General features: G+C 42.0%; 1 protein-coding gene across 4 annotated transcripts in view; it reads right to left on the bottom strand.

Annotated features, from left to right (window-relative positions):
- Positions 1-3,156: 3,156 nt before the first annotated feature.
- PRPS2 (phosphoribosyl pyrophosphate synthetase 2) overlaps positions 3,157-14,993 on the bottom strand; it is a 35,080-nt gene continuing 23,243 nt past the window's right edge. For 3 of the 4 annotated variants that reach the window (XM_053579916.1, XM_053579917.1, XM_053579918.1), the window contains exons 5-7: positions 9,012-9,185; positions 7,929-8,088; positions 3,157-5,680 (exon numbers count right to left, since the gene is read on the bottom strand). In XM_053579916.1, coding sequence (XP_053435891.1) covers positions 5,588-5,680; positions 7,929-8,088; positions 9,012-9,185 — 427 coding nt within the window. In that variant the 3' untranslated portion in view covers positions 3,157-5,587. Of the gene's footprint in view, positions 5,681-7,928; positions 8,089-9,011; positions 9,186-12,264; positions 13,128-14,993 lie in introns of those variants that run through there. The other variant, XM_053579919.1, reaches the window with a different exon arrangement.

The following is a 14,993-nucleotide window of genomic DNA, read 5'->3' as shown; positions in this document are numbered from 1 at the left end:
TTTGATCAACATAATTTATGCTGTGAAAGTTTAACTATAGGTTCAAGTGTGCTGGGAGATAAAAAAGGTTGAAAAACACTGTTATAGAGTGACGCTAATTTAGTTTTAGCTCTCAAAATGTTTCCATAATTCATAGTCAGTCTTAGCTCTGTTGCAAGAAAATACATTTAATACTCCTTATCTAGGGAAAATCAGAGAATCATGTCCTGAGACACAGATGGCCAAGCCCTCACAGATGTCAGAATCTCTCCATGCATAGAGGGACGATGTTATCAGGGAACGTTCTGGATCCTCCACCTTCTGCCTGGACTGTCCCTGGGGTCTCTGACAAAGGAAGCTGTGCCAAAGGACTGGCAAGCAAGCCAGGTATTGAAGGTACTTTCTAAAAGCACCCCCCTTTCTTCCTTTCTTATTTTGTGACTATGGCTCTTCAGTTTCTATAGTTAGATGAACGTAGATGTTAAAAGACCCGTGGAGCTGCAGGTCCCCCGCACGTTGGCTGGGTTTGCCACACAGCCTGCTGGTTTTTTTCTTTTGCAATTCCTCACCAAGGTGGATCCAGAACTATCCACCTTAGAAGAGAGAACAAGGATGACCAAATGTCCTGGTTTGCCCAGGACTGAGGGATTTCCTGGGATGTAGGACTTCCAGTGCTAAAGTCGAGGAAAGTCCCAGGCAAAGCAAAAGGAGCTGGCCGCCTGGTGGGGGAGCAGCCATCTTGCCTCATGGGAACCACAGCTTTCAGCTAGAACTCTTCCAGCTGATTATCGTATAGAAGCCCCAGCCTGTTAGGACTGCTGAGGACTTCAGCAGTCATCTTCCCTCTCATTTTTGCAGAGAGATGCTCAGACTCAGGTGTAGACATTTGTTCCAGGCCACACTATTTGCTAGTAGCATATCAGGAACCAGAATCTAGGTCACCATGCTGCCAGTTTAGGGAACTTCCTGCTGCACTACATTTTCCACTTGCTCATCTTCTTTTTTATCATCTTCTTAAAACATAAAATTAGCTCAGCTGGTTTTTCTTTTGGCCACGGAACTCAGTTGTTGGAAGAGTGTTCTTCCCGTTTATATGGGCCACCACTTCTGCTTGTCTTTGTGAGGGGATGGTGAGTGAGGGCTAGGATGGAATCAGGTTGCTGTCAACCAACGGCCTCAGTGGATCCCAGGCTCTACAGTCACGTGACAGTTGCTTGTACTTGTTTCTACAGTCCTTTGGATTTTTTTTTTTTGCAGTTTTTGGCCGGGCCGGGCTTGAATCCGCCATACTTGGTATATGGGGCCGGCACGCTACTCCTTGAGCCACAGGCGCCGCCTTGGAAGTATTTTTTTAAGAGGCAGGGTCTTGCTTGTTGCCCAGGCTGGTTTTGAACTCCTGGGCTCAAGTGATCCTCCTGCCTCAGTCTCCAAGTAGCTGGGACTACAGGTACCACCACTACACCAAGCTCGAAATCTTTTCAACATGCGACTATTTCTAAATGCTAAACAATGCACCTCTTCTAAAGTGGCAGGCAAGGGATTATGTTCCCCTCTAGGCAGAATACCTAGAAAATATGTGTCATCTTGCTTTTTCATAACATACCTTTTTTTAATGATACAAAAGTCACAGGAAAAAGTTCTATGAATTCTTCCAAAGGGAAGACTCAAGAAGCTTGCTCTAAAAGTCAAAGTTAACGTATAAACCCATCAACTCTAAGCACTTGATAGATACCATTTCTCTCAGTCCTCCTTACACTCCCGTGAGAGGTAATATTATCCCCATTTTATACACAGGGAAACTGAGGTACAGAGGGGCTAAGCAACAACCAAAGTGGTTCTTGATTTTTTAACTCTGGTGACAGTGTGTCCTTGAGCATCCTGCTCTTTCAGAAGAGAAAATAGAGCTCAAAGCCTGCGATAAAGCAGCCCCGCTGAATGTGGTCTCGGAAAGCAAGGGCAGGAGACAGGAGGAATGTTTTCCGGAGGACAGGGACAGGAGTCGATGACTATTTGTTGTGAAAGGAGGGACCCTAGAGACTTCTGCAAGTGGTTTTTCTTGTTTCTTGGGTGGTTTTGTAGAGGCAGGCCTTGCTATGTTGACCAGGCTAGGCTCAAACTCCTGGCCTCAAGTGAACCTCCCACCTTGGCCTCCCAAAGTGCTGGGATTGTGGCACGAGTCACTGCACCTGCAGTTTAGTTCCATGCAGTTTAGACAAAAAGATGTGGTGATGGGTCTCAGCCATAGCTCCCGTCTTCACTCGGTGTCCGGGTGCAAATACATCACGCACCCTCTGCAGTCTGTGCTGGAACACAGCCCTGGGCTTCTGGGAAATTCTGCCATGAAGTACCATCTAGTGATGGTGGTCCCTGCACCAAGCCCTGTCTGACTAGACCCTCTGCATGCGTGCCTCTGCACCTCCTGGGCTGCCCTTGGAGGTAACCAGTGGATTAGGTAGGATTTGAAAAGGAGACCAAACACTTCTGAAGAGGCGTGACAGCATTATTCAGTGCAATGGTAAAGCTGGTGAAGTGTTTTGGGGTTCCACCTCTCCTTCACTTCCCCTCTGCTTTTCTAGTACTTTCTACCGTATTCTCACACCATAATCCAAACATTTCCTTTGACAGAAACCTGGTTGTAGTTCTTCAGATTTCACTGTGACTTTTAAGGTATATTACCACCCTCACTGCTATCCATACTTTAAAGCTGAGCTTCACTGGTGGAATATGATTATGAATTTACTTTGTTCCCCACAGGAGTGAAGCCAAGTATTCTATAGGGGCCAGGAATCTTTCTAGGTGCTTCTGAAATCAAAGCACATGAGCAACTTTTCTGCAGCCTACATTTCAGTTTGGTCTGCTCCAACAGATGGACATCGAACGTGGCTACTTGGATGTGTAAATACACCATGCAACCTTTGATTTTACAGGAAACACCTAGAATTAACAACTTGGATGCCTTATGTGGCCCAGCTGTTGTGCTTTGGGGACAGGAGATTGCTAGTAAGTCTTTCCAAAAGAAATACCTTCCAAATGGAGAAGAACTGACTTCAGCTAACGCCTGACTTTTCTGTAATTTTGCATGCTGGGTTATAATCGTAAAGTAGCAAACATTTTCAGGGACTGCATCAACACATCACTCCGTCAACACATCCACAGTGAGGACACAAACTGTGAAAGGAAGTTGTCAGCAGGATTTTATTGAAATGTTTTAGTACAATGTTGGAGGATCTTAAAATCCTATACCTAAATCAATACAAGCACTGCAAATGGTATATTCCTGAATCTAGTTGACATCGTATTTAACAAAGAAAAGTTATCATCTATTAGTAGACTAATATAAGTTGGAGGCTAAACAACTTTGGTATATTCATCTCTCTGGCTTCCCTTTCTAGCTACATATATGCCAAGCTCACCCTCCTTCAGTAGAGTTCAGCAAGACTGATGTATTTGGTAGCCTCAGGTTTTCACCCTGGAGCAGCAAGGAACGAGAGAGTTCTGGAACGCCACTGCTCACAAGGCAGGGTTCATCAGCTTTGTTGAACTCCCCTTTTATGGCTAATTCCAGTGTAATTAGTTCATAAAAGCATTCAGAAGTATTTTAAAATACAAAAGTAGGGCTAAAGACTGATAGAAACCATTGGTTCTTAATTCAGAGGATGCCAATGCAAAGTTCTGTATCTTTTTTCTATCTGAAAATCATTATTATAAAACTAGCTCTATACATTCCTAGACATTAAACATCTTAGATAAAAATCATTACCTTTTACTAAATCAACTGGCTTTAGTCCCGTCCACATATGCAACTTTACAACCACACCTTTATTGCGTATAAGCATAGAAATCCCGAGAAATACAGACATCATACAATTATCAAAAATAAAAGTTACATCACATCAAAATACACTCTTTACACATCTCAAGTCAACTCTTTTTAGATAGTCAATCTGTATTGCACAGCTGACTTTACTAAGCTACACTATCATTCTTTCTCAGAAGCCACTTTTAGATACAGCAAAATGTTAGTTTCTGCAACAACCAAAACAACATTATCTAACTTCAACCTCTGCCAGAGTGAAGTTTAAAACCCGAATGACTGCTGTTTAAGTTTGTTAATGACCTATATAGATTCGATTTTTCCCCCTACAGAATTTAGATCAGAGAAATGATTCTCTATCACTTTTAAGATTCAGTAGAAGGGAGAGAGTGTTGTTGATTATTCCCAGGCTTTGCCTATGAAGGCAAATCCTCTTCTTCCAGGGCTGAAGAATTTAGCTTATTGTCCACCAATGTGCATATAATAAAATCCACAAAGAGCTGATCCTTGACTTCTGCCACAGAGGAAGGATGTTGTGAGGGTCACCTTATGGAGAATGCAATCTTCAGGGAGTCTGCCCTCCATGGACCCTTCTGAGCCACTTTTTAAACATTATCCTACTGGAAAAACTAATGTTTCAATGTACTCATTTGTCTTTTTTTCCCACAGGCTAAATATGGTGGGAAAACCCATCTTTTTCACAGAACAGCTTTAGTTAAAATAATCAGTTGCCAGAGACTTGCTACTTTCGAATAGAAAGAGGAACACCGGATCAAAACTAATAAAATAATGTTTAAGAATGCGCTCATAAAAGTCTCTATTTATTTATGTCAAAAGCAAGATAAAAATTAGAATAGGAAATGTGAGGGGATATAAGGAAGTCTTATTTCAGTGGATATCTACGACTGAAATTACTGGGAAAAATGTAAAGTAAAAGTTGTAGCTAAAAACATGATGTGTAAAAGAACACATTAGGAGATGAGGCTCAGTCTAAAGAATGGTCCACTGGCATGGACAGCAGAGAGCATTAACATGACCAGGAGCTCAGAGACTATATCCCAAAAGTTTCCAGATGACAGCAATTGCTGAATATAAATTTTGGAATTTCAGGTCACGACATTTTGGGTAAGTGATGGTTATAACCTGCTGCAGAGTGGTAATTAAAAACAAAAAGATACAGAACTGCATTGCCTCTGCTATACCTATTGTTTACCAGAAAATAAATGTATCAGTGGCCATATTAAGCTAAATAAAATTTGGTCCAAATTAAGCACAATAACCAAGATGGTTGCAAAAAAGAAAAATTCAAAATTCACGGTATTATAAATTTTCTATGGTTTACTCCAAAGTAAAGGGCTAATTCTACCCAGGGTTTTACCCAAATGTCCATAGGCATTATCATTATAGTTAATATATTTACACAGAAGGCTTTCATCTGAAGTCACCTTTGGTAACCTCGGAATAGCAATGAAATTATATATTTGAAAGTTGTTGCCTCAAAGTACTGAGAGAACAAAGGAAAAGATCACTTGTTAGAACAAGTGAGGATGTCAAAAACGTTTTTTATTTAAGATAGTTCACTTAAAGACCAAATAACCACCACCTTCCCCAAAACACTGGAAAGAAATGATCTTGAGCTTTAAAAGAGGAAACAATGAATCTGAGAGTATACGAAGATCTAATGCTTTTGCCAGTGATTATCCTGTCATTGCTGAGCCCTAAAGCTAAAAAATCAGACAAACAAAAACAAATCAGAAGTCAGCGTGGGCTTGCTGGACACTTCCCGTTCTGGATTTATAGTGGGACATGGCTGAACAGGTAGGACACGGATTCCCCGTTGTGTGTCCTTCGGATCGCCTCTGCTAAGATCATGGAAATGTCAATGACCTAAAAGCCAACAAGAAAAACAGAAGGGAGGGAAAAAGTGAGATATTTAGAGTTCTTTAAAAACTGAAAAGTTGGTTTGGCGCCTATAAACTCAGCGGCTAGGGTGCCAGCCACATACCCCAGAGCTGGCGGGTTTGAATCCAGCCTGGGCCTGCCAAACAATGACAACTACAACCAAAAAATAGCCGGGTGTTGTAGTGGACGCCTGTAGTGCCAGCTACTTGGGAGGCTGAGGCAAGAGAATCACTTAAGTCCAAGAGTTTGAGGTTGCTGTGAGCTATGACGCCACAGCACTCTACCCAGGGTGACAGCTTGAGAGGCTGTCTCAAAAACAAAAAACAAAAAGTCTGAAAGCCGAGAAGCAATTTCTCCAGCACACAGGATGTATTACTATCAAAACCTCTCAAGCCCTTTTCTTTTGAGGGCAGACAGTGTTGGGGTCTGTCTTCAAATTACAACCCGTTGAACCAAAGCCATATGGGATCTAGGAAGCGAAATTTTCAGTGCAGAGACTCAAAGGCTTTTTGGAGTATTAACCAGAGACAATTTTTTTCCTAGGGGCATTTATTGTTTTTAATTAATTTTACTCAATCATTATATGTAAAGTTTTTCTGTTTCTGAAAAAAAGGTGACTGTGTCATTTGAGAGCACAACTCAGGGTCAGCTACTTTTGTATAAAGAACAGATAGTTAATACAGTACAGCCTCTGTAAGTTGATCACAGAAGGGACTGTAGGAAAGAGGTCAACATGTAGAGGTGGTCACATAAGGAAGTAGGCCTACTGTACTGCTAAGTACATATGGTGCATGTCCAATCTATGAGAATTAGGTCAACTTAAGGAGGTGGTTAACTATGGAGGGGCTCCTGGAGTTTTGGCTTCCTGGGCCAGATAGTCTCTATCACAGATACTCAACTCTGCTACTGTAGCCTGAATGTAGTCACAGGCCACACATAAATGAATGGGTGTGGCTGTGCTCCAATAAAACTATAGTCACAAAAACAGATGATGGGCTGGATTTGGTCTGTGAGCTGTAATGTATCAACTCCCAACCTAAACTACTGCTACTCAGGCATGAGAATATAACTTCCAGCTCTCTGTGACCTGTGGACATCCAGTCAAAAGGAACAGGAAGGAAGGCTACTTCCCCATCCTCCCCTTTTCTTATTGTGCTAAAACAGACAATATAAAAATTTGCCATTTGAACCATTTTTAAGCATACAACCCAGTGACATCAATTATACCCCCAATGTTGTGTAATAATCACTATTATCTATTTCCAAAACTTTTTCCTCATCCCAAGCAAAAACTGTACCCATTAAATAACTCCCCCTTCCCCCACCCCAAGTCCCTAGTCACTGCCATTCTACTTTATCTGTATGAATTTTCCTATCCTGGTACCTCATGTAAGTGGAGGCACAATATTCTTTTTTTTGTGTCTGGCTTTTTTCTACTTAGCATGTTTTCCACATTCATTCATGCTATAGCATGTGATAGAATTTCCTTCCTTTAAAAGGCTAAGTGATATGCCATGGTGGCAACAGAGCACACTTTAGTTGTCTATCCATCTGTGATGGACATTTGGGTGTGTCTACCTTTTGGCTATCTGAAGAGTGCTATTATGAACACTCATGTACAAGTTTTTTATTTTTGGTTGCCCTAGGCAAGGGTGCCTTGGCCTTAGCCTAGCTCACAGCAACCTCAAACTCCTAGGGTCAAGTGATCCTCCTGCCTCAGTCTCCTGAGTAGCTGGGACTACAGGCGCCCACCATAATGCCTGGCTAATGTTTCTGTTTTTAATAGAAACGGGGTCTTGCTCTTGCTCAGGCTGGTCTCGAACTCCTGAGCTCAAGGGATCCTCTTGCTTTAGCCTCCTATAGTGCTAGGATTACAGGTTGAGCCACCTTACCTGGCCCACGTACAACTTTTGTTTGATGTGTTTCCAGATTTGGAGAGGATATACCTAGGGGTGGAATTGTTGGGGCATATGGTAATTCCATATTTAGCTTTAGTGCAGCCTGTTCTGACTATTTTTCTATTGTGATTTTATCCACTCACTATTTCTAAGGAGGAATCACTGACCTCTGCGGCCCTGGCCTTTCTCAGACATCTGACGTGGTTTATATACTGTTGTCATGAGAAGCTGAAACCTCTGCCAGCATCTGCCTTAGCAAGAAGCCCCCCACATAGAAGATTCCACACTATTCTTAAAGATCTAAAGTAGGTGCCTCACTGCAGCACAGACGGTACCTGAATCTTGGCGCAGTGTTTCATTTTGTCCTCTTGTGGAATTGTGTTTGTGACAACAACAGCCTCAAAAGCAGCATTATTTATTCTAGAAATAGCTGGCCCAGAAAAGATCCCATGAGTAAGGATAGCATAAACTTTGGTGGCTCCAGCTGAGAGTAACCTATAAAATAGCAGAAGATAGTAAATTGTAAGCGCCGTGAATTCTTGAAATACTCTCCTCTAGTACGTATGGTAAAAGCAAAAGTGGGTTCCCTAAAGGAGAAGGCAAAACAAATTGCACTCATATATATTAGCCTAAAATAGGATCTTTTAAGATCTACTTTAGCAAAACACTTTGTATCCCATTAAATAAGGGATTTTCAATCTTGGCATTTGAGCCCAGATAATTATTTGGTATGTGGGCTGTCTTGTTCATCATAGGAAAATTCAGCAGCATCCCTGGCCCCATAGCAACACCCATTCCCTCAATTATGACAAGTAAAAATGTCTCTAGATGGTGCCCAATGTCCCTCTGGGAGCAAAACTGCCCCTGGTTGAGAACCACTGGTTTAAACCAATATAGTCAAAGTAACATCATTGTGGCATGTAACCAATATAAAACTTTATTAATAAGACGTTTTACACTCTTTGTTTCATACTGAGTTTTAGAAACATGGTGTCCATTTTACATTGGTCACATTCCAAGAGCTCCACAGCCATGCTCCCATAAAGGACAGTGCAACTCCATATCCTTCAGAAACCCATGTGGCCAAGACAGTTGGCATGAAGACCAAGCAGAAGGAAGGAAGGGCCCAAAGAAGCCGCAAGACTCTTTCCTTCTGTGCTCAGTGTCAAGGAAAGCAGCTCCTCTGACCCTTTCTGAAATACTCTGTAAGCTGAACTTGGAAAATAAAAAGCCCATGATTTCCTTTCTACCCAGAAATGAATGGTAAAGATGAATAAATGGCTTAGAATCTCCTTCGATCTAAAACTCCACTGCCAAGCAACCAGTGATAATTAGGAAAGACAGGTCCAACTTCTAAAAGTAGACACGTTTCCCTGTCCAAGCAAAAGGTCCCAGCGCTTTCCCCACTGCCCACATACTTGTCCGCAGCATGGCAGATGGTGCCACACGTGTCAGCCATGTCGTCCACAAGGATGGCCACACGGCCCTTCACATCACCCACCAAAACCATCCGGTCCACTTCATTCGCCTTCTTCCTCTCTTTGTGGATCAAAGCGAATTCCACGTTCAACCTGTCTGCAATTGACGTGACCCTGGCAAAGACGCAAATGAACATGTTCATACAGTCAATGAAAAAAATCTTTCAAATCAATTCTTTAAAATTATATTTCGGGGATGTAGCAAGCAACCACACTCAAGACAGTGAGAAAATCAGGTCTTACTTGCTCAGCTACACATGGTCTGGGGCAGGCTCTAAGTGACCCAGAGAGAGAAATATGCTAGTAAGGGCCTTGCATTTGTGGTTGCTGGAAATGAATGTCAGCACATCCTGGCTAAATTACTGGCTAAGAAATAGACATTTAATTTGTTAGTATTTGTGAGTACTTTTAAAAATCCCAGGCATCACTTAAAGCATGGTAGTTATAAACTACTTGCTTGGTTTGTAGAAAATAAAGGGGACAAAAGTCCTGGTTAACACCCCCACGCAATCTGTAGGCTTGTGAGAATGGGCTTCACTAGGCTGGAGGCCTCAGGAGACTCTGGAAGCCTTGAACAGCTCCTCTGCCCAACTAAGGCGAATGCTCAAAAGTCATTGATACAGACACAGGGGTACACATCAGTCCTTCCAGCTACTCAAGAGGTTGAGGCTGGAGGAGTGCTTGAGCCAGGAGTTTGAATCCAGCCTGAGCAACACAGCAAAACCCCATCTCTAAACAAAAGAAAAAAAATCATTGGCTCAGGAGGGTCTGAGCTGGCAACAGGGAGAGAAGGTGGGCAGGCGGGACTTGTTGGTGAGCTCTAAGAATCTTGGATTGTCCGGTGAAGAGTGCATTGATAAATTGATTGACTGATTGAGACAGAGTCTCACTTTGTCACCCTCGGTAGACTGCTTTGGCATCATAGCTCACAGTGACCTCAAACTCTTAACCTCAAATGATCCTCTTGCCTTAGCCTCCCGAGTAGCTGGGAGGACTTACCGGTGCCCGCCACAAGCCCGGCTAGTTTTTCTATGTTTAGTAGAGAAGGGGTCTGGCTCTCGCTCAGGCTAGTTTCTAACTCCTGAGCTCAAGTGATCCACCTGTCTCCGCTTCCTAGAGTATTAGAATTACAGGCATGAGCCATCATGCTCAGCGTAAGAGTAGATTTAAATGGCAAAAATTATTTCAAAAATAATGCTGTAGATATAATGTGACATTAAGATTTTCCTATTCCTGGCTGGGCACGGTGACTCATGTCTGTAGTCCTAGCACTTTGGGAGGATTTCTTGAGGCTAGGTGTTCAAGACCAACATGGGCAACTTAGACCTTGCCTCTACAAAATACACAAAAATTAGCTGAGTGTGGTAGCGTGTACCTGTAGTCCCAGCTACTCCGGAGGCTAAGCAAGGAGGGTTGATCACTTGAGCCCAGCAGTTCACGGCTGCCATGCACTATGATCATACCCTGTACTTTAGTCTGGAGTAGAAACAAGTAGGACCTTGTTTCTACCAAAAAAAAAAAAAAAAAAAAAAAAGCTGAGTATGGTGACATGTGAATGTGAATGTAGTCCCAGCTACTTGGGAGGCTGAGCCAAGAGGATTGCTTGGGTCTGGGGATTGGAAGCTGCCATGAGCTAGACCACAACACTGTACTCCAATCTGGGCAACAGAGCAAGACCCTGCCTCACCCCTCTATTCTCCCCCAACAAAAGGTTTTCCTATTTCAGTTTTCAAAATAACAATCATCATTATGCAATTTAGATGAAAAAGCGTTTGAGGAACCCATATATACACAGCCTATTTAAGATGCAATGCATGGAATATACAACCTCCATACATTATTTTTTAAAGTCCTGGTCCTATGCGCTGTGTCATCCCCGTATGGTGATCAGGAGTGGTGCTTCCAGTGTGTTCTAATCAAGGACAGAGGGGGCAAGTCTCTGGGAGGAATCTACTCCTCCCAGAAGGGAAGGGGACTGGTGCTCCAGGCTACCCTTCCCTATTTCTGAAAACTTCCAACATAGCCTATATATATATTTTTCAACTGTGGAAAAATATATATGGAATAAAATTATCTTCTGAATCACTTTGAAGTGTACAGATCAATGGCATTAAGTACAAGCCCAATGGTGTACAACTATTACTTGTATCTAGTTCCAGAACATTTCATTATACCAAAAGGAAACCCTACACCCACTAAAAAGTCCCTCCCCGTCTCCGCTCTTCCCACGCCCTGCCAAGCACTCATCTACTTTTTGTCTCTATGGATTTGCCTATTCTGGACTTTTCACATCAATGGAACCATACAGTAAGTGACCCTTTTTGTCTGGCTTCTTTCACTTAGCCTAAAGTTTTCAAGGTTCCTCCATGTTCCAGCATGTATCTGTACTTCATTCCTTTTCAAGGCTGAGTAACAGGCCGTTGAGTGGATACGGCACATTTTGTTTATCTGTTCATCTGTTGATGGACACATGGGTTGTTTCTACCTTTTGTAAGATGAACAGTGCTGCTGTCAACATTGGCGTGCAAATATCTGTTTGAGTTTTGAAATATTTGAGCAAGTGTCTGTCTTGAAGACTTTTGGGCAGGCTCCTCAGAGAGGAATTCCTGGGTCATACAGTAACTCTGTGTATAACTTATTCAGCTAACATTTTAACGGCTTCAGCTACCTTCTTTTGAAGTCTTAATGTTCTTTTTCTACATTAGAATTAGCAAAGACATTTGCTATCTCAAGCAAGAGACATACAGGAAAATGAGACCTAAGGGAAAGCCAACTTTATTCCGCACAGACGGAGCTCCGCTTCCAGATGACATTTCTTTGAGTTCTTTGGTGCTCTGGCAGACTAGGCAGCCTGATCATCCTTCACCATAGAAAAACTGCATTGCTAGATTACCCTATCAGGGAGCTGTCTCTACAAACATATCACCAAGGTGGAATGATAGCAGGGATCGTCAGAGGCAGAGGATGTAGAATGGGGTTGTTCTGAGAAGCTGATACGCAACGGAGTGCTTGCTCTGTGGGTTTCTGAGGACCCCTGATGATTACAAGCTTCTATTTTGTTGGTAGAGACATGGGGGATGAGAAAGCAAGCCTAGGGCCCAGCTGACACAGGGACACCAAAGGTTCTTCCTTCAGAGCAACAAGGAATGAAAAATAAACCTGCTGCCCACATGGGAGCAGGATGGCTGCTTACCTGTCACAAACTCGATGCTGAGTGGAAGGGGTTAGTTCTCTCTCGAGAGTTCAAAACCACATCTTGGCTCTCCTGAGGGTTGTTCGTCCAAATTCCTATTACGTGTGTGATGAAAACCCTCAAGTGGAGAGTTTAATTTATAAGGGATACTTTGGATTAGCACTCCAACGTAGCTGGCAATGACAAATGCAAATTCTCTCGGAAGGATTATAATGATAAAATTCTAATGAATTTGAGGATTTCACAGAAGAGAATCACAAGGCTCCAAGGCACCAGAAGTGACAGCCACCAGAAACAATGTAACCAAATCATAATAGCAAAGAAGGAGATGCTGGAATTAGCTAAAAAGGAGCCGAAAGTGATTGAAAATGCCTGAAGAGCGAACAGTATATTTAGAAGACAGAGATAAAGACACTGTCCAGGACCCAGCCCAGAAAACAAGAGAAAGGTACTAATCTTCCGATTTAATACCCAAGCAATTGAAAGAAACTGCAGAAGACCAAGAAGTCTTACAAGAGGCAAAGGATAAAGACACAAAGACGTATTTCCTAGAAAGGAATAGCAATCAGACTGATGGCCAACTCCCCCAGCAGAAGCCAAAAGTTAGTGGGATAGTATCTTCAATGTGATAAGAGAAAATAACTGTCAGGAGGGCAAAATAAAGATGTTTTCGGCCGAAGTATACAACCAGAGAATTAATTTCTAACATACAACTTAAGTAAAGGAAAATGCAACTTAAGTAAAAGGAAAATGATAGCAGATATATCGAGATGTGGGAGGAGGAGAAGGTGAACGATGATGTTGGCTAATATGTGGAACAATCTGAATAAACTGTTGATTGTATAAAACCATAATACTAATGATAATGTCCGGTTGGTGTAGGAAAAAAAAAAACTATACTTGGCCATGGTTTTTTTTTTTTGTGGTTTTTGGCCAGGGCTGGGTTTGAACCCGCCACCTCTGGCATATGGGACCGGCGCCCTACTCCTTGAGCCACAAGCGCCGCCCATTGGCCATGGTTTTAAAGCACACAATAAGATAGTGGTAATAAATCCAAATATGTCAACAATCAGGATAACAGGAAAGGGACCAAACTTAAAGACTGTTAGGTAAGAGAACAAGACACAGATTTCAGATGTCCAAATGTCCTTGGAAGCAAAGAGAAGTGTTATTCTGATGACAGCTATGTTTCTCCTAATCTTAAAAAAAAATCATCCTTTAGGTGGAATAAAAACCATGGTAGCCCTAGCAGATACCCTTCATTTCCAAAGTTGTCTAGCTATCAACTTCCCTTACATAAGGATTTAATTGAGAAAAAATTAATTTGAAGGCTGATCTAAAAGTTTGCCCCAGAATAATCTTAAAACATATACAGTACTACTATTTTACATGCCAATTTCATAAAAAGATAAGCCATTTAAACGCCAATTAAAGAAAGCTAATTTCACAAATGGTACTGACATATCACACTGAAATCTTAGGCAGAAAAAGCTAGAACAGAATAAGATTTTATATATATATATATATATATACACACACACACACGGTTTGGTTTTTTCTTTTTTTCTTTTTTTTTTCCTTAATCAGGCCCAGGCGAGGTTCAAACTCACTACCCCTGATCTGCAGGGCCAGCGCTCTAACCACTGAACTACAGTGCCCAGATTATACAGTTTGATTTTAATTTCTTATAGCACATTATTTAGATTCTTTTTTCTTTTTCTTTGAGACAGAGTCTCAAGCTGTCGCCCTGGGTAGTGCTGTGGCATCATAGCTCACAGCAACCTTAAACTCTTGGGCTTAAGCAATTCTCTTACCTCAGCCTCCCAAGTAGCTGGGGCTACAAGTGCCTGCCACAACGCCCAGCTATTTTTTTTGTTGCAGTTGCCATTGTTGTTTTAGCTGGCCCAGCTGGGTTTGAACCCGCCAGCCTACGGGTGCCGCCGAGATTCTTTTTTCCTTGTGTGTGCTGTGCATGTAGGTACTCTCCCAGAAGGGACAGATATACAATATACCCAATTATTCATAGTGGTATCATTGAGAGACAGAAAAGATAGTTAAAATTTTCTTCTTCCTGGCTTGGCGCCCATAGCTGGCCACATACATTGAGGCTGGTGGGTTCGAACCCGGCCTGGGCCAGCTGAACAACAATGACAACTGTAACAACAACAACAACAACAAAATAGCTGGGCCTTGTGGCCGGTGCCTGTAGTCCCAGCTACAAAGGAGGCTGAGGCAAAAGAATCGCCTAAGCCCAAGAGTTTGAGATTGCCGTGAGCTATGACGCCATAGCACTCTACCAAGGGTGACATAGTGAAACTGTCTCAAAAAAATTTTTTTTCTTCTTTTTAACTTTCCAAATTTTCTATAGAGCATATCTATAGATCATACAATCAGGGGAAAAAAAGATAAATCTGAATTATGCAGTCTCACCCACTGCCCATTCTACTTTTAGGCTGGTATTTGCTATCTCAGCAGTGGTAGGTATGTTTTCCTCGCAGCTTCATTTTCTTTCTTTCTTTTGTATTAATATTAAATCATAGCTATGTACATTAATGCGATCATCTTCATTTTCAATTAGCAGTCAACTCAATCAAGCTTCAAAGACAACCCAAGAGTGACCTCCTGTGGTGATATTAAGTTTTACCTGGAATGACTCAAGCCTTGAAGCTTTATTTTTTTTAAAGCAATAAGCTCCAATTTGTCAAGATATTTATAGTACTTTCTTTGAC

Source organism: Nycticebus coucang, chromosome X (genome assembly GCF_027406575.1).
Source record: "Nycticebus coucang isolate mNycCou1 chromosome X, mNycCou1.pri, whole genome shotgun sequence".
Classification (NCBI taxonomy): domain Eukaryota; kingdom Metazoa; phylum Chordata; class Mammalia; order Primates; family Lorisidae; genus Nycticebus; species Nycticebus coucang.
Note: the sequence above shows the minus strand (reverse complement) of the source record. Positions and strands in the feature narration are given on the sequence as shown.